Raw genomic sequence first — 20,663 nt, 5'->3', positions numbered from 1 at the left:
ATTTGTCCCCTTAGTCTTAGTTCATGTCGGAAAAGAAGGGGATATGTAAGCATCTGACGGGTCTAAGAATGAGATTATCATTGTGCACAGATCTTGATAAATCATGGACAGTATCATTGATCTCAGATGCCAAGACAAAGCCCGCTGTGTGTTATATTCCTCAGGGGACAATCCAGATCCTCAGAATTTTTTTCAGGGACATCGCGTGCCTGCTCTACTCCAGTTCCAGTAAGACTTCGGGACCTTTAAAAGATTTTTTTTTGCTGCATCATTTAAGCTTCATTAAGTTGCAACTGATGTAGCCGGTCGACCTCAGCCACCGATTGGCTGAATCTACCCGCATAGGGACTGCAGTGATTTCAATAACAGCTTCTAACTCACAACTCAGAGGGGATAAAAACATCACTGTTAGGCAGCAAAAGTTGCAGACCGCTCCTCTCTGGAAGTTATCTGGAACCACAGCAAGGTAAGGAGAGTAGAACTGTCTGTGGAGTAGAACTGAGGTGCATTAATATGCCCTGTGTCAGTGAGGGGCAATCGTACTTTAATGCCGCTAAGATAACTACTGACTGCAAAGTATGTCTATTTTTTTTAGGATAATATCCTATTCCGGAAGAACTGGAATAAAGCCACTGCCCAGGCATAGTTAGGATTGAATTCAAACTGAGCTGAGAAAAATCAAACTCTCTGCCTGAGAGGGGTGAAGGCAGCAGGTCCCGTTGTAACTTTCAAAAGGGAATTGGATCAAGACTTGGAAAAAAGGAAGGACTTGCAGGGCTCAGGGTGGGCAGCAGGGGAGTGGGACTCATCTTTCAGCCCACTGTCTTTACAGGGTATGACAGGGAGTGGGGAAGTTAATGTCTGAACGTTGACTTTCCTATTTAACCAAAACAAAAATCAAAACCGCAAATGCTGAAATTCTACATGAACAATAAAAAAGACACGGGCTGGGACTGCAAGGCAGGTCAGTCCGGGTCTGGAAGGCAGAGGTGGTTTTAGCACATCATCAAACCCGTGTCCTTCGTGTCTTAAGGAATTTTGCTTGTTGCTGTACACTGTACATTGCTGCCGCCTGCTTTCAGGTCTGGGAACTCACACCTCGCAGTACAGTTTATGACTCATTCAGTCTGAGAACGAAGAAAAGGAGGAGAGGCTCGCGTAGAAACCAAGTGCTTCTCCAAGTGCTTCATTGTGACTGGGTCTGTGACAGAACAGCATCGCCTCCAAGTACCAACTCTGCGAGTGGTTGTGACCTAGGAGGCGCTGCCTGGAAGGCTGGTGGAAGCAGATTCAATAATAACTTTTGAAAAGGGAAATGGAGATACACTTGAAAAAGGGGAACACACACAAAAAAAAATTGTGCAGGGCTAAGGGGAAAGAACGAAGGTGTGGAACTAACTTGGGTAGATCTCCCAAAAGAGCCAGCGTATGGACTGAATGATCTAGCTCCCTGTGGTTTGTGATTCTGTTTGAAGGCAATGTATAAAATTACAGAATGTAATGAGACATTGAAATGGTAAATGTGGTGGGTGAGACGTTTCTCCCCCCCCCCACCAATTCATTTCTGCTTAAGTGCTAAGCTCCAGTGAAAGGTTTTTTTTTATTACTGCCAGTCCATGGTGCTTCCTGTATGTAAATGAGCACCCACAAGCTTCAGTTTATAGAGAAAAAACTTCCTTCCCATAAATAGTTAAGGCAAAGTTGTGTAAGTGTTAGTCCAGAGGCGCTGGTGACGTACTTTCCCCTCAATATACTTGCTACTCCCAGGGGTGTAGCTTTGTTGAGGATTGCGCACATGCTAGCCTATCAACATTGTGCTCCCTTTCAACCCCCACCGCCCTCCCTCCATCCATCCCTACACCCTCCCCCCCTGCTCCCCACCACCTTTCGGCCTAGCACCACGGAGCTTGCGTGGAGACACCAGCCTTACAGACATGTGCTGCTCCCAGTCGGCATAAAAGTTATCACCAGCATGAGCGACAGAACCCAGGCAGTGCCTCCAGCCCTTACTGAGGCAGTGCCACACTGCCGGGTGTGCTGTTGTTCAGATGAGACATTAACTGAGGTGCCATGAACGAAGTCATGCCACTGTTTCGAGCAAGAGCAGGAGACTGCACCTGATGTTTCTGACCAATATTTGGCCCTGAATCAACATCATTGAAAGAAAAGGATTATTCATTTCTTTATTTATTGCTGTTTGTGGGGGGCTTGCTGCGTGCAAATTGGCTGCTTTGTTTCCTACCTTACAGCGGTGACAACATTTCAAGACACTTCATTAACTGTAAAGCACCTTGAGATGCCCTGAGGTTGTGAAAGGTGCTACAGAAATGCAAGTCTTTCAGTGAAAATGAGTGTTCTTGTGAACCTCGGATTCATTCCCCCACAGCGGTTGAACACAATTAACTTGTGTAGATTTGCTTTATTGCCCCTGGGCAAGTTACCAACCCAGACTGTGGTCCTTTGAAGACTTTCATGAACATCCCCAATGGAACAACATGGCCCCCAGGGATTTGTAGACGTTCTCTTAATTCAGTAAGTGTCAGTGTTCCGTATCAGTCTGAGAAGGAGCATCTGTTGGCAGTCACTTAGCTGCCAATCTCTCAACGATGAATTAACTATCAGGGCTGCAGGCAGTGGGGTCTAGATGGTCTTTGTGAAGTGGCCTGTGTGGATTGCATTTTAAGCCTCGTTTTAAAATTTAATAAACCTGCTCGGTTCCCCTTCTCATTGGACTGTGAACCGTAATGAATACTAAAGCAGAGATCAACAGGAGAACAATGCCAACAGAACAGAGCTCACTGTCAAAACTGCTCGCTCATTTTAACAAACCTTCCCCACCACCCAACTCAAATTCCACAATCAAGAAATCTCTAGTGTTGCAGCCATAGCAACGGTGAAAGAATCAGGTTTATTTTTTGCAGTGAACCATTCTGATTTCAGTGTGCCCAAAAGGTTAGCCGACATTTAAATCCACCTAACTTTTTATTCCTGCTTTTCAGAGTGACTGAAGGTTTAAACATTTTCAATTTGCACTTTTTTCTGAGACTGAATATTACCAGGACTGTCAGCACTTCACAAGGTAATAACAGACGAGGAATGCCATTTAACCCATCCTGTTTCATCCACCCAGTGAAACATTCCTCTTACCACACTGCTGCATTCAGTTGTTAATTTTTAAATGGCTCTCAGGTTTTTGTCTCTAATACTCAAGGTTATCCCCCACACTGAACTCCCTCTGTGTGAAGAAACATTTTCTGCTAACTTTCTTTCTCCATAATGCAGACCTTTGCAATTTAGGATCAGCCTTGTGACTCTTCACTGGACTGCCTCCAGTCCATGAATGTCTCCCTTGTGCCTCGATGAGCAGAAACTGGAGACAGGATTTAACTATGGTCTGGCTGGAGCTCTGAGCAGCTTTTCTTTATTCATGTGAGCGTCACTGACTTGGCCAGCATTTATTGCCCATCCCTAATTGCCCTTGAGAAGGTGGTGGTGAGCTGCCTTCTTGAGCCGCTGCAGTCCATGTGGTGTAGGTACACCCACAGTGCTGTTAGGGAGGGAGTTCCAGGATTTTGACTCAGTGACAGTAAAGGAACGGCCGATATATTTCCAAGTCAGGATGGTGAGTGACTTGGAGGGGAACTTCCAGGTGGTGATGGTGTTCCCATCTATCTGCTGCCCTTGTCCTTGTAGGTGGTAGTGGTTGCGGGTTTGGAAGGTGCTGCTGAAGGAGCCTTGGTGAGTTCCTGCAGCGCATCTTGTAGATGGTACACACACTGCTGCTATTGTGTGTCAGTGGTGGAGGGAGTGAATGTTTCAGGTGGTGGATGTGGTGCCAATCAAGTGGGCAGCTTTGTCTTGGATGGTGTTGAGCTTCTTGAATGTTGTGGGAGCTGCACTCATCCAGGCAAGTAGGGAGTATTCCATCACACTCGACTTGTGCCTTGTAGATGGTGGACAGGATTTGAGGGGGTCAGGAGAGCAAGTTACTTAGTGCAGAATTTCCAGCTCAGACCTGTTTGATCACAGCTTCCCCTGACTTGTATTTCACTGTTGGCCTTACATTTACCCCTGTGAGCTATAAGCTGACTTCCTGAGGTTATTACTTCCTTATCTAAAATGTAATGAGGTTTAAATTGGGGAAGTGTTTTGGTAACAGACAGACAGACAGAATCTCACCACATTGAGGCCTATGTTGCTGCGCCCACCCATTGGGTCAATATCATCACCAATAGGTTTCCAGTGTGTCTCTGCCAGGTGATTTATTTCTGTTCCCCACCCCCTCCCCAATCTTGCTCCTCACATCCTTTCTTACGGTATTAATTTGTGGGGAGGGTTGGTTAAAATTGGTCCCTGACACAACTGAACAGAGATATTGGATGATGGTCAATAGCAGCAATTGTCTATTTACCCATGCAGTAGCCAGTGCCCCTGCACATCACCTTCCCACCCCACCGACCGCCCCGCCCCCCCAACACAAAGGGAGCGGGATGGGAACGGTGTGACAACATCAAAGATTCCCGGACTGCACATGGCTCTAGGAAATCTCTGAGATATAAAAGGGTGGGAGAAGGGAGAAATCTGAAACGAGGGTGAGGGCTTCAAAATCAATCCCATTAAATGAGATGAGTGTCAGTGAGGTATGGAGGTGAGTGAGGGGTATGGGGGAGTGAGGGGTGGGGGAGTGAGGGCTGTCATGACTCACTGGGGATAGTGCGCTGTAATATCAGCCCCACTGCTCCCTGAGCTGTGACAAATGGGAAAAGTTTGACCAAACCACCAGATTACCCTACCCAACTGTTTAATTTAGGTTAACAGAATACAAGCACCAGGGTTGTAAACTTAATAAGTAAATAACAGTTTATTGAACAAACTGTCATTAACCAGTGGCAAAGGAATGAGAAATGAACAGCTAACTTCTAACACTATAACCTAAACTCCACACCCTTCTAAATCCCTACACATACACGACACACAAAACATGGATTTTAAGAGTGGGATAAAACAGTTCAATAGCACCAATTCCTGAGTACAGGATTCAATGGGTTGATTTTGATCGATGTCTTCCAAATCCCTTTCAGTTCTTTATTGATGACACGAGGTGGTTTCCCAGCACTTTCAGTATTTAGTTCACTGGTTGAGAACTTGCATTTCAATGTCTCTAACAGTGGTTTTCCCCTTTTCCTTTTTACAGGGTTTTCCTCAGAGATAGAGCAGGTTATAGAGATATGAGGAAAAGAGATTTTAGATGTTTTCTCTTTGCAGGCCAGGAGCTTTTTCCACACTGTTACCACACAAAACCCTGGTCACCTGGCCAGGAGCCAATTAAAATGTTGTTGTCAGGCAGCTCCCTTGGTCCAGGACTCCTTTCCAGCACCATTCATGCACAATCTGTTCCAGGACTGCAACATTGTATATATCTCTCATCCTTTTCCAGTAGACATATCCTTTAAACCACAGCCATTGTAATTTTAATCCACAGTCCAACAGAAAATAAAAAGATATGTTCCTTACATGCCTCCACCCTTAAAGAAGATGAAACATCATTTCAGAAATGCATTTCCTCACAAGGTATGTGACAAATGGACAACAAAACATGAGGCTTACTTCCATTCATCCTTCCTCCCCCTTAATACAACTTCAGCAATTTTTTACCCCTTTAACTTATTTCAGTATTTTACACACGAGACAATGCATCCATGATCACGTTATCTTTGCTGGCAATGTGAACCATCTTTACATTGAATGGTTGAAACAATAGACTCTATCTAAACAGTCTCGCATTTCAAGTTTTAAATTATTCAATGAATGCCTGTGGATCATGGTCAGTGTAGATTAATGTATTTTTATTATCATGTCGGACATAAACTTCAAAGTATTGAAGAGACAACAACAATGCTAGAGTTTCTTTTTTGACTGTAGAGTACTTAATCTGATATTGATTTAGTTTCTTGGAAAAGTGTCCCACCGGTTTCTCTATCCCTAATTGATCATCTTGTAATAGGACTGTACCTACCCCACCCTCCCCCACCCCAGTCACTAGCATCAATTACCATTTTAAAAGGTTTGGTAAAGTCAGGGGCAGCCAACACTGATTCATTTATTAAGATTGCCTTCAGCTTTTCAAAGGCCGATTGGCGTTCTGCTGACCGTACCACTTGTGCCTGTTTTCTTAACAAATTGGTGAGAGGTACAGCTATTGTGTTGAAGTTAGGCACAAACTTTCTATAAAACCCACACATTCCCAAAACTCTCAGGATTTCTCGTTTAGATTTAGGAATGGGAAATTCTATTAGCGCACTCACTTTTGCTGTTCTTGGCAACTCTTGTCATTGCAAATCTATTTTTGGTCAGATTTATCACTAAGCCAGCCAACTGAAATTGCTTAAACAGGTCCTCTAATTGCTTTACATGTTCTTCCCATGTGTTGCTGTATATTATGACATCATCTAAGTAAACCATACAGTTAGGTACTTCAGTTATGCCTTTATTCTTAAGTGTCTGAAATGTAGCTGGGGCGTTTTTAAACCCAAACAGCATGACTAGACATTGATACAACCCACTTGGTGTATCTTTCTTTAACCCTTGATGTTACTGGCACTTGCCAGTACCCCTTCATTAGACCAATTTTTGAAAGAAATGAGGCACTGCCAACACTATCGATGCAATCTTCTAACCGAGGAATTGGGTATGCCTCTGTCCTCGTTACTACATTCACTTTCCGGTAGTCTATACAAAATCTAATGGATCCATTTAGCTTAGGAACCAATACTATTGGAGAAGTCCAGCCACTTTGGCTAGACTCAATCAATTGATTGTCAAGCCTATACTGGATCTCTATTTCTAACTGAGCTTGTTTTTCTGGGCTCAACCAATATGGATGTTGTTTTATCAGCACTGAGTCTCCTACATTCACATCATGTTTAGTTAAAGTAGTACATCCAGGTGTATCCCTAAAAATTCTCTTAAACTTCCTAAATAACCTTAGAACTTTCCTCAGTCCTTCCTCTAAATTTGAAAACAATGTCGAACTGTCCCAGTATTGTCATATTGGCGAGCTGAATTATAGCAGGTTCACTTTGGGCACTTATCCCTCTACCTTGCCCTCACTGTCTCTGTCATCCTCCAATACTCCTCCCACCTGGCACACTTGTTCTTTCCCATTATCCTTTCTGTGATGATATTGCTTCAACATGTTTATGTGACATAACCATTTCTTCTTCCTATGCTCAGGAGTATCTATCAGGTAAGTCACTTTACTAACTCTCCTATCTATCTTGTAGGGGCCACTGAATTTCCCTTTCAGGGGTTCACCCTGCAAAGGTAAAAATACCAAAATTTCATCTCCTGCTTGGAACATTCCAGTTGTAGCACGTTTGTCTGCCCATTCTTTCATTTTGGCTTGGGAAATTTTTAAGTGCTCTCGTCCTACTTTACATGCTCCTGTGAGTCTTTCTAGAAACATGGACACATAATCCAACATGGAGGTTTCATCTTTCTGCTTTAGGAAATTTTCCTTAGTCACCTTTAATGGGCCTCTTATTTCATGACCATAGATCAATTCGATTGGACTAAATCCAATAGATCCATTCAGAGAATCTCTGGTAGCAAATAGTAAGAAATCAAATCCTTTGTCCCAGTCCTTTGGATATTCATGGCCTTAATTATAGTTTTGAGAGTCTGGTTGTATCTCTGTAAAGTTCCCTGTGTCTGTGGGTGATAGGCGGTAGACTTTAGTTGTTTGATACCCAAATTGCTGATTATGCCCTAGAAAATTTTAGACATGAAGTTAGCTCCTTGGTCAGATTGTATTTCAATTGGTAGGCTATAACGAGTGAAAAGCTGAGTTAACTTTTCCACTACTACCTTAGCTGTAATTGTCCTTAAAGAGAATAGCTTCTGGAAATCGGGTTCTCATATCCATGACTGTAAGGATATATTGATGTCCTGCTTTCGTTTTGGATAATGGTCCTACACAATCTACTAATACACAACTGATTGGTTCTTCAAAAACTGGTATGGGTATTAAAGGTGCTGGTTTGTTTGTACGTTGAGGTTCACCTACTACCTGACATGAATGACATGTTTACAAAATTGCACTTAGTCCTTATGAAATCTTGACCAGGTAAAATGCCTGTTTATCGATGCTTGGGTTTTTGTATTCCTACATGTCATGCCATAGGGATTTTATCTCCTGCCATAGGGATTTCATTGCAATAACTCCTTATGATATTTGAGGGGTACCACTATTTGATCAACAACCATCCATTCCTCATCCGCAGGTCTGTGAGGGTGTCTCCACTTCCCATCAGAACTCCATTTTTAAGGTAATAGCACCCCGGAACTCCTTCAGCCTCAGCTTCAGTGTGATCTGACTGTGCTAACTTGTTTAACTCTGGGTCTGTTTTCTGAGCCTCAATTAATGAAGACATGCTAAACACTTCCTTTGAATTATCCTCATCCTTAAAGAAAGTTTCAGCTACTCTGACATCTGCTCGTGGTGTTACTTTGACCTCTGGCGATGGACTTTGTTTAGCCATTGCTCTGGTCACCACGCAGGATGGAAAAATACCACAAATTTTTTCTTATAACTGTTTCATCTCTTTAGCCTCTGTTGGATTTTCTGTAATTATGGGTGAAGCTATAACCTTCACTCCTGCCAAATCATTCCCCAGGAGTAAATCAACTCCATCCACAGGTAATTTCTTAACCACTCCTACAACCACTGAAACAGATAACAAATCACACTCCAATTGCACTTCGTACAGTGGAACCGGGATTTACTCTCCACTTATCCCATTTCCCAATACTTTAACTTTCATTGAACTCTCTGGAGGGAAAACTAGGTCCTTCTCCAACAAAAGAGTTTGAGTAGCTTCTGTGTCCCTTAATATAGTTATGGATTTAGCTGCATCATTTGATGAAAAAGAGGTTATCTTCTCTTTGAAAAAAACTCTTTATATCTCTCACCTACCTTACTCACTTCACCTGCATTCACAGCAGTGTTTATCTCCAGATCTTTATCTATAGTTAAAGCTACAATTTGATCCGTGACATTTTCTTTTTGAGATCCTTTTTTGGACTCACTCTTACAAACTCCAATGAGTCCCATGGGCTTCCCTCGCCACTTCCAGCATTCTGAATGAACGTGTCCCACTTTATTACAATGGAAACACTTAGACCTTTGAGTTTCACCTCCACCCCCAGTACCTACCTTCCTGATCTGGGGAGAAGAACTCAAGGTATTCCCAGCTTTCCATTCTTTACCCTGGTTACTTGCCTTCCTTTCACTCTCCCACTTTCTATCCTTTTCAAATTTATGGGGGTGATGAAAAAAAGGTTTAGTTTTATGGATCAGCTCATAATCGTCAGCCATTACTGCTGCCTGTCCAGCAGTTGCAACCCTTTGGTCTTCAACATGGGCTGTTGTTACAGAAGGTGGGGAGTTATTAAATTCTTCCAAAAGAATGGTCTCACTGGAACTTCATAGATAGTTTCAACTCCTAATGTTCGCATCCACCTTTCAAAACGACTTTGCTTAATCCTTTCAAATTCAGTGTAAGTTTGCCCAGGCTGTTTCCTTAAATTTTGAAACTTTTGTCAGTTTGCTTCAGGGACCAACTCATACGCACTCAAAATAGTTTTTTTCACCAGATCATAATCCCTTGAAACCTCCTCTGACAGTGAAGCATAAATTTCCTGTGCTCTAGCTGTCAATTTGCTCTACATGGGCAATGTCCAGCTTTCCTTTGGCCAGTTCACCTGTTTAACTATCTTCTCAAGTGAAATAAAGAAAACTTCAACATACCTTTCCTCAAACTCTGGAAGAGCTTGTACAAATTTAAACATCTCCCCACTGGGTTCTGATCTGGAAAGAGTCCTGTCCCATCTACTGGTGTCTCTTTTATTAACTGTCCGCATTTTAAGCTGGAATTCTCTCTCTTTTCCTCTTTCCTCCTTTTCTAATCCCCTTTCTTGATCTCCAAAAGGAAGAGGCAGAAAGGCAAGAGAGAGAATGAAAACAAGTTTTTGCATTTCCAGTTCTCTTTCCTTTTCTGCTGCCTCTAGTTCCAATTTTTTTTATTTGCCACTGAATTTGAGCCCATTCCAATGAACCACCCCTTGGAGAACTGGTCTCTCGGGTATTCCTTCCAGTTTTAAATGCTCTGCCATCTCTTCGATTATCTCTGCCTTCCTAGCTTTGGCAGGCAATCCTACTCTTAATTTACTTGCCAATGCTATTAACCTGGCTTTTGGGATCCTTTGTAAAATCGTCAGGGACATCTCTTCCACTTGCAGGAGAGCTTTAGCAGTTTCCAGTGCCATCTTGTTTTTGACAGTACAAACCTGGTGTTTCCTTTTAGCTTTTATTACTTACTAAATCTATACCCAAATCGCCTTTGTCTTTTGTTCCAAAATATCCTGGACCTGAGCCCCCAAACTTTATCACGACTCACTGGGGATAGTGCGCTGTAATATCAGCCCCACTGCTCCCTGAGCTGTGACAAATGGGAGAAGTTTGACCAAACCACCAGATTGCCCCAATTCTACCCAACTGTTTAATTTAGGTTAACAGAGTACAAGCACCAGGTTTGTAAACTTAATAAGTAAAAAACTGTTTATTGAACAAACTGTTGTTAACCAGTGGTAAATGAAAGAAATATGAACTGCTAATTTTTAACTCTATAACCTAAACTTAACACCCTTCTTAAAATCCCTACACACACACACACTCATGCACACACAAAAACACACACACACAGGATTTTAAGGGTGGGATAAAACAGTTCAATAGCACCAATCTGGAGTACAGGATTCGATGGGTTGATTTTGATTAATGTCTTCCAAATTCCTTTCAGTTCTTGTTGATGACATGAGGTGGTCTCCCAGCACTTCCAGTATTTAGTTCACTGGTTGAGAACTTGCTTTTCAATGTCTCTAACAGTGGTTTTCCCCTTTTCCTTTTTACAGGGTTTTCCTCAGAGAGAGAGCAGGTTATAGAGATATGAGGAAAAGCGATTTTAGATATTTCCTCTTTGCAGGCCAGGAGCTTTTTTCCACACTGCTACCACACAAAACCCTGGTCACCTGGCCAGGAGCCAATTAAAATGCCGTTGTCAGGCAGCTCCCTTAGTCCAGGACTCCTTTCCGGCACCATTCATGCACACTCTGTTCCAGGACTGCAACATTGTATATATATTTCATCCTGTTCCAGTGGACATGTCCTTTGAACTGCAGCCATTGTAATTCTAATCCAATAGAAATAAAAAGATATGTTTGTTACAGGGGTCGGGGTGAGGGATGGGGAGTGAGGAGCAGGGGAGTGAGGGACAGACGAGTGAGGGGCGGGGGAGTGAACCGTGTGGAAGTGAGGAATGGAAGAATGAGGGGTGTGGGAGTGAGGGATGAAAGAATGACTGATTTGAGAGTGAGGGGTGGGGGAGTGAGGGGCGGGGGAGTGAGGGGCGGGGGGAGTGAGAGGCAGGGAGTAAGGGACGACGGCTGAGTGGTGGGTATTTAAGGGTTGGGTAGGTGAGGGGTGAGCAATGAGGGGTGGGGCGGTAAGAGATGGGGCAGTGAGGGGCGGGGAGAAGAGGTGAAGGTCAGTGAGATGTGGGTCTCTTTGAAGGACCTTGAACAGCGAATGGCCTGTGAGTTTTCACAGTAACTAATTCCAACGTAACAATGGACTGGGTCCTTCCAGATTGTATCGTGTCTGCAGCACACCACACTGTAATAAGTTTAAACTATGCGTTGAATTAAATACCTAATTGTTTGATTTTTCTACTTTGTCCCGTGATCGCCTACAAACATCCCCTGCAGAATTGAAAGAATCGGATGAAGAATCCCAGACAATGGGGAAAGTATGTAGGAAGCACTGAATCACAAGTTACCATTCAGATTATATATGCGATCCCAATTAACTCCTGAGTTACCTCACATAAAGTAACTCTATCGATCAGCTGGCTTCCAGTGGATAGGAAACCTGACTTCCTGCTCGCCAAGCTCTAACCCCCATTCCCCCAAACTCCTGATGAGTCAGGTCAGTTAAAACCCTTCCTTTGTGGACAAGCGCAAGGGCCAACTTGCGTGTAGCAAGATCCCACAAACAGCATTTAAGGAAAGAAAGACATGCACTTAGAAAAAAATCTTTTGGTAATACAAATCTTGAGTATTGCTGAAAAAAAGGGGCAAGTTGTTGAAGCTTTTCATCTTGCACTCATCAGGACAAATTCGCAAGAATACCAATTCTAAAGGGAACAATTTATACTGCATGAGAAGAGAGTGCTGATTGGCTGACAGGTGGATTCTGATTGGTAGAGGTATTGTCATGGAGAATGCATCAGGGAACAGTTAACTGCCAAGCTTTTGTTTACATCCAAACCAGGCAGATCAACTCTGATTGGTCAGGGCATTGTCATAAGGAATTAACCAGGGAATGGCTGCCCCCAAAGCTTTTGATTAGTTGAAAAAGGCACGATGCTAGGACATGGTCTTTCTGTTTCCAAAAGACAGGGCCCTGTGCGTGAATATATGTAACTTTTAGAACGAGTAAGTGAGCCACAATCCGAGCCTGACTGGTAATCTTAAATTGGTTGTCAGTTCTCAGCACAATTCGGGTTGTTTAGCAAGTGCTGTCCGATCACGGAATCGTATCTAATGTGGAACACGGTTTTGAGTTTTGCAAGCACGGGCTGGTTGATATGGTCAGTGCTTTGCCTGTCGCCAGCAGCTGAAAGGATGTGGTGTCTGATACAACCCACCAGCATTGGAACATCTGTCTCGAGTTGGATTTGAAACCACAACCCTCTGACCCAGAGCTGACAGGGCTACTAGTTGAGCCACAGCTGACCAGGTCACCTATGTTAACCTGGTTGAGGGAAAATTGTCCGAGGACTTCCTGAAAATTCTTCTCCTTCATTGAAAGCTGGGATCACCGCAGAGGGAAGCTGGGGCCCAATTTAACACCTCATTGAAAAGGCAACATCTCTGACAGTCCAGCACTCCCTCAGTACCAAGTTGGAGTGTCAGTCTGCATTATAAATTAGTATTAGAAAGCCCAAGCCAGTTTGTGAAATATGAAACCAGACACTAACACTTTTCTTGTTAAGGGATTTATTCACAGAATGCAGCATTATAGATGTCTGCTTCTTACCCACCAGCCCCGTGACCCAGCAGTATCTCCTCATACTCTTTTTGAATTAAACAGTCAATAAATTAAACTAATAGACTCAGTAAAGTGATAGCACCTTAAAGGGTCACAGTAACAAAAGGGCTAAACGTTCATGGAAACTGCTCAAACTAAATCAAAATGTCATCGGGGGAGCTGAGGAGGTACCTCCGACCCCTGAGGTGTCCACCAGTCATGGAAGGCTCCAAGCGAACCAGCTGGCACCACATGATGCTCCTTCTCCAGGCACCGGACACCTGGGTGTGAACATAGCCGCGGAAGAGGGGCAGACAGTCAGGTCAGATGACCTCCTCAACTGCCCGCCGCCTGTTGATGTCCACCTTGTCCAGGCCCAGGAGCAGACCGACAAGGAGGTCGGTCTCTCTTTACAAGTGCTCTAAGCTCGCGATTAAAACAATGCCCCTCACTTGTGTATCTTAACAAGTGTGATTAATATACCATTAACATAGGCTGGAGTGGGAATGGAACCCACTGCTTCTTCTGAGCTACAGCTGACACCTTCTCGGTCAGTAAAAGGCAAAACTCATTCCGGTTTTTATGGTCGATAATACGGTAAAACCCTTGACACAATACTCAGCAAAGTTGCACCATTCCACGGAAATGTTCACATGCCAGAATGCAAGGGTGAAAACTATTCCTGGCAGAGCTTCTCATGTGGTTTCTGGTTGAATGGTCTCTTTGTAAATGATCAAGGGCATTGGATTTGTTTAATATGTTTGAGCAATGCCTAAAGTGATGTTCAGTAATCATTTAAGGCATTATTCCCCCAAATGTAGACAGCCTTTTAAAAGGTGTTTTTTTTTATTCCGGAAGGTTCTGAGGGAAAAAGATTTTAGAAGTTTATGAATGAGGAGATTTTTAATAGGGTGTTAAAGGAAACTGTTACTCAGGATGTCAACCAAAAGCGTCCATGACAAACTACAAATCAGCTAATCATCTACTACACAGAACAGGTCGGACTTGGAAATCAGCGTTAGCTAATTAACCTGAGAACACACAAAACAATTCTTTGAACCCTCAACTCTGCCAAGCGCACACTGAAATCTTGGATTCTGAATTTCACTTCAGCTTTTGGGGTTACTCAAGCTAATTCTTCAACTTGAATGTGTTTGTTCCTCTCAGTCGGTGCAGGGCAGCTTCATCTGTAATCACGGGTATTTAAAATTTAGAATGGTATGAACCACACCATTACAAATGTGGAGCAACAAAACAGGGGACATAGATTCAAGATAAGTGGCAGAAGGTGTAGCTGGGACATGAGGAAGAACTGTTTTACGCAGAGGGTAGTGGGTGTCTGGAACTCACTGCCCAAGTTGGGGGTGGAGGTAGAAACTCTAAACTCTTTTAAAAAGCACCTGGATCTGCACCTTAAGTGCTGTAAGCTGCAGAGCTATGGGCCGGGTGCAGGAAGGTGGGATTAGAAAGGGCACCTGGGTGTCCTCGGGCTGGCATGGACAAGATGGGCTGAATGGCCTCCTTCTGTGCTGTAACTTTTCTATGGTTCTATAGTTCTATGGTTCTATTTCATTGAACATTGATTACGTGCTAAGGTGTTAACCGATAATAAGTAAACATTTACTGTGCCCCATCGATCTTCACGTCAATCACTGACAGTGGGTTTCATCAGTTGAGTTGTTTTGTATAAGAAAGACCTGGGGGTGGGTCGCATCATATATAAAATCTCCAACTTAAGTAATAAATTATGAATCAGTGCTTCCTAGATAGTTCTGCTCATTGTCTGGGGTTGTTCATTCAATTCTTCCCGTAAGGAATTTTATCTAACAGGTCCACCATTGGGGTTTCCAAGAAGTTATTACACTTTTGAAATATTCTTAAGTGTTAATAGGGACAGAATGGTGTTTGCTTACCTAGGTTTCTGTCAATTTTCTCCTTTGCTTTCCTGAAGGTTTTGACTTCACGTGAGCTCTGGATCCATTGGCAAGAGGACATCTGATACCTCACTATTATTAGAGTGTGAGCGTGGCCAATGAGTTGGCTTTTCCTTCCTCTGTACCTACATGCTAACTTTTTGTGATTCATGTATGAGGGCACCCAGATCCCTCTGTACCACAGCATTCTGCAATCCCTCTTATTCAAATAATATTCTGTTTTCCTATTCTTCCTGCCAAAATGGACAACCTCAAATTTTCCCACATTATACTCCACCTGCCAAATTTTTGCCCACTCACTTAACCCGTCAACAGCCCTGGGCAGACTCTTTGTATCCTCCTCACAGCTTGCTTTTCTTTCTATCTTTGCGTCATCAGCAAGTTTGTCTGCAGTACCTTTTGTCACTTCATCCAAGCCATTAACATAGATTGTAAAACATTGAGGCCCCAGCACTGATCTCGGTGGCACTCCACTAGTTACAGTTTGCCAGCCTGACAATCACCCATTAATCTGTTACCTGGTAGCCAATCCTCTATCCATGCCAATATATTACTGCCAAAACCATGAGCACTTATCTTGTGCAGTATTATTTTATGTGATGCTTTAATGAATGCCTTTTGGAAATACAACTACACTACATCTACTGGTTCCCCTTTATCCTCCCTGTTTCTTATATCCTCAAAGCTTGGTGAAACTTTGCTCAGACTTTGATTTTTGCTATTTCCTGCTCAAAAGCTTCAGTGATGATCTCCCCTGTCATTTATGGCACCTTGAGAGGTAGAAAGTCTGCAGGACACCAGACTCAGAGGGGTTACTGGCTGGTGTCATTGCAGACTGCATAGTCCCAGTCGAGTCTTAGAAGGCCCATGAGCATATAACATGCCGGCTAACTGTTGCATCAGTGCTAGCTGCCACTCTGGAAGCCACTAGTGTCCTTAAACATCTTCCTGCACCTTTGCGGACATGGAGATTAGCTGCACCGTCGCGGTGTCCAATGTGTCGGACACATTATATGCCACATGTGCTGCAGATGAGTGTATTGGATTCCTTCCCCCACTCCATAATCTCAGCCACATGCATGGAAACCATCTTCACTGCCTCCATTTTAGCTCTGTGCTACCAAATGATTTCTTCCTTAGAAGACTTCCTGCTGTGACTCCCCTGGCTCCTGGGCCAAGGACAATCATTGCTTCAGCCTTCATGGAGGAACTGTATGCTCCCTCTCTCCTACTGTGGATGCTCATTGCAGCCTGGCTTGGCCTGGCCTCTTCTAACAAGGCATTCCCTCAGATGTACAGAAACTTGTTTCACCATGTTAAACCCTCAAGTGACTCCTTAAATAACAGCAGCTAATTGCCTGGCCATTGCAATGCCACATAAAGCTGAACCAGCCATGCTATTTTCTGCCCTCCTTTGTCAATCCCACCTTGTCCCTTCACCTCCTGCATCGCCTGATGATCCTCCCGTGCGTATGAGCTACAGAGCGCCCTGCTCGCTCAAGGACTCAGTTTTCCACATTGATGTTTCTATCCCATACTTCTTTGCCGCTGGTTATACTCTACCCTCCCATTAAGAAAACACGGGGGCTGGAATTCAACAACTCCGAGGTGTTGGGGGTGGGGGGGAATTGGGGGGGTGGGAGTGTCAAGGTGGATGAGAGAAGACCAGCTGCCTATATGTCCAGCCTGAATTTCCTTTATATAAAGGGAGGGAGATAGTCAGGCAGGCTGCATAACTTGCAGACTATCTGGAACCATCTGATTTACACCCATAAAATAATTATATTCCCACTGAGACAAAGAAATATGACTGGCAAGGATACTTTATAATCATCCTTAAACCTGCACTCTGCTAATCCTATCAGACTTGTGGGTGCCAGCAAACTTTAAACACCTCCCTGCAAAAACTAATAAAACCCACTGTATACAAATGCCCCCCATTGGTTTGGAGCTAACAGGGTATCTTATTGTTGATGGGTTGATAAAGAAAGGTGGGAGGGTCTGATGTGGAGTGTAAACACCAGTATGGACCACTAAGATAAAAGCAAAATACTGCGGATGCTGGAAATCTGAAACAAAAACAAAAATTGCTGGAAAAACTTGGAGCAGGGCTGACAGCATCTGCGGAGAGGAAGACAGTTAAGGTTTTGAGTCCGTCTGACTCTTCATCCAGTGTGGACCAGGTGGGGTGAACGGTCACGTTTCTCTGCTGTGAATGTTTCCAGAGATTTCCTGGCAATAAATCAGATAATGACCCCACACGGGCCAGCAGTGACATTTCTACAGGGCACACATAGTAAACAAGGCTTGCGTTCCCTTGGCCAGCTTGGTGAGGTCGTGGGACCTCCCCTTGCACGGAATGCCAGTCGGGTGGAATCTTGTGAAGGGGGAAATGAGGTGGGCGGGGGCACTTAACCAAGCAGGGGGCAAATTGTCAGTTTCTCGACAACGGGATGAACGTTGGTCAATAAGTTGGCAGCTGGGTGAGGGCAGATCGTCCTTCCCAATGGGAACCTATTTTTCAGGCACTGACATGTCACGTATGCTTATTCAAGCAACTCTGCCGGATTAAATTGTACCTCTGGGACTACGTAGGCAAGCAAAAGAGAAACACGGGACCTTCAGGTTCATGACTGGCCAGAGTGGCATTCAGCAGGCGAGATAGTCCTCCTGGAGAATTAGGGCTGAGCTGGATCGGCTTCTCTTGTACAGAAAGCTTTGGTGAACCAGGAGAGACGCAGCGTTGATGGTTGAGATTGGGTGAGAGGGACAAGGGGCATGGCTGACTGATGGAGGGAGGAAGGGAGGTTGCAGCCCTATGGAAGCTTGGGAGATTGGAGGGAGAAAGCTGGGCTACACAGGGAAGGTCAATGTCGACGGGTGGTAGGTCAAGCATGATAGTGGGGAGGTCAAGGGTTAAAAAGGGAAGGTCAACGTGAGGATCTGAGAGTCGACGGTAAGAGGTGGCAGGTCAAGGATGATAGAGGGAGGGTGGAGGATGACGCATGGCAGGTCAAGTGTAATGGGGGGGAGGGGGGTGCAGTTCCAGTGTGTCAGGGAGCTGACCGATGGTGACGGGGTGGGGGTGGGGGGTTTTAGGGTGAATAATGGTTGGCCAAGGATGACTGGGGGGTGGTGGTGTGGGTCGAGTGCCAAGGAAGGCAGGGTAAGGCGATGGACTGATGCCTCATGCAGACCTGTGACACCCTCATTGCATCCAGATTCCAGCCAAAATGAGGCCCCTGCAAGATCTCTTGAACTCCTCATGAACTGTTGTGTTAAGAGTCAGCGGATCCAGAGATTACAAACTCCTCACAAGCAGCCAGACTGATGCTGCTGGAAGGCAACACTTATCCGGATGCCATTTAAATATGGCACCCAGACCTTCGACCCATGAGGTAATGGCGGGGCTGGCAACTTCCTGCCTCATGATTGGCCAGGGCCCTCACCTCTTGCATATCTGATTGGCTGGCCGCCACGTAATCTCTGCACTGCTTCTGATCGCAAGCGCCGCGCACTTCAGGTCCTGCTATCGAGACTCGATATGCAAGAAGGAGATCCCACCCAGATCCTCTGCTATCTCCCTCCTCGAAGTCCACAATCTGCAGTGTCAGCTTTGGCTCAGTTGATAGCGCCTACTCTCTGAACCACAAGATTCAATATTCAAGCCCAGCCCCAGGGCTTGAGCACAAAACCCTACGCCGACACGTCAGTGCCAGTGCTGAGGGAGTGCTGCACTGTTGGAGGAGCCATCTTTTAGATGGGATGTGAAACTGAGGCTCTGTCAGCCTTCTCAAGCGGTTGTAAAAGATCCCATGGCGCTATTTTGAAGAGGAGCAGGGAATTCTCACCGGTGTCCTGATCAATATTTACCCCTCAAAGGACTTAACAGAAACAGATAATCTGGTCATTAATACATTCCTGGTTGTGGGAGTCTGCTGCGCGCAAATTGGTTGCCACAGTTCCTACATTATAACAGTGACTACACGTAAAGTACTTCATTGACTGTAAAATACTTTGAGATGTAAATGCAAGTCTTTCTTTCTCCATCTCTTTGGGGCTACCTGCCCTTGTTACCCAGGCCTTATGAAATTATTACAGATAAGAGAACCTCTGCCAAAACATCTGGCAGCCCTTCCAGCTGCTGACTTTTCAGATAGTGTCCTGATCACCGGATTCCTTGGGGGCGTGGCTGCTTTCCCTCGTGCAGGGTCACAAAATGGCCCCTAAAGTGTTTGCGTTTTCGGTTAATACTGCCGACGATCTTAAACAGGCCCTGCCACAGCTGACCTCAACTGATGCTGCAGACAGGAGCTTCTCAGCAGATAACTGGATAGAGAGAGAGAGAGATCGGGGCAGGAACCCAGGCTCATTTTTCCTTCCCCCCCACCCCACCCCAAGCAGAGAGATGGTGAGACCAGTTGTTGCCAACCCTCCTGTTGTCGGGGGAGGCCAGCACAGGTTGACACTCATCCCTGGGCCCTTTGTGCAAAATGGCTCTCCGATGTACCAATTTTACACATTAAGGCATTTGAAGCAATTGGATTTAATCACAAGTGAGGTATGATTTCGGGAAAAAGAGAATTCAGCACTCAGCGGGCAAATCACAGAGGCATTTTTCCTAATGATTTTCCAACATATCGGATTGTCTTTAAGCGGAAATTGTCATGTTGCACTACAAAAACAACTTACATTTATATAGAGCCTTTAATGCAGTGTTTCACATGACTATTATTGAGCAAAATTTGACACTGAGCCACATGAAGAGGTATGTAACTGACTAAAAGCTTGGTCAAAGAGGTTGGCTTTAAGGAGCATCTTAAAGGAGGAGGGAGGTGTTGAGATGCAGAGAGATTTAGGAAGGGAATTCCAAAGCTTAGGGTTCAGGGAGCTGAAGACACGAGCGTCACTGGTGGAACTATTAAAATCGGGGATGGTCAAGAGGCCAGGACTGGAAGAGCTCAGGTATCTGGGAGGGCTATGGGGCTGGAGGAGATCACAGAGATAGGGAGGGCGGGGGTGGGGCAAGCACATGGAGGAGGTTTGAAAACAAGGATGAGAGTTTTAAAATCAAGGCATTTCCAGACTGAGATCTAACCCTTCCCCCTCTTTTCGCTCCCTTGCAGGGTCTTACCGACAGAATGTCTGACCTGGAGAACGCGATGGTCACAATTATTGAAACTTTTCACAAATATAGTGGACGAGAGGGAGATAAGCTGAAATTGAAGAAGGTGGAACTGAAGGAGCTCATTAACAACGAGCTCTCCAACTTCATTGGTGTGAGTATAGCCAGGTTCTACTCTCAGAGACAGAGAGAAAATGGCCCTTTCTGCCGGCTCCATGGGCAGTGCTCCCGATCTTAGCAGGGGCACCTCAAATAGAGGGTGTCAGGACTCGGGAATCTTTTTTTCACACAACAAGCAGCCTTCATGTGGACACATTATTTATCGACTTCACACTATGAGCTAGATTGACCATACCACGGCACCCAGCCCCACCCCCACCCCCATCACCCCCTCCCATCCCCACCACACAAAGAGGGATGCGCTGATTTGGTGCTTAGCACAATTAGGTGCCATGAA

General features: G+C 44.7%; 1 protein-coding gene across 1 annotated transcript in view; it reads left to right on the top strand.

Annotated features, from left to right (window-relative positions):
* The first annotated feature begins 386 nt into the window (after positions 1–386).
* Positions 387–20,663, top strand: part of s100b (S100 calcium binding protein, beta (neural)) — a 43,918-nt gene continuing 23,641 nt past the window's right edge. Inside the window, exons 1-2 of the mRNA XM_041201178.1 lie at positions 387–466; positions 20,208–20,360. Of these exons, the coding sequence (XP_041057112.1) occupies positions 20,223–20,360 (138 nt within the window). The 5' untranslated portion in view covers positions 387–466; positions 20,208–20,222. The remainder of the gene's footprint in view (positions 467–20,207; positions 20,361–20,663) is intronic.

The sequence above is a fragment of the Carcharodon carcharias genome, chromosome 12 (genome assembly GCF_017639515.1).
Source record: "Carcharodon carcharias isolate sCarCar2 chromosome 12, sCarCar2.pri, whole genome shotgun sequence".
In the NCBI taxonomy this organism is placed as follows: Eukaryota; Metazoa; Chordata; class Chondrichthyes; order Lamniformes; family Lamnidae; genus Carcharodon; species Carcharodon carcharias.
This window is presented reverse-complemented; position numbering and strand designations above follow the sequence as displayed.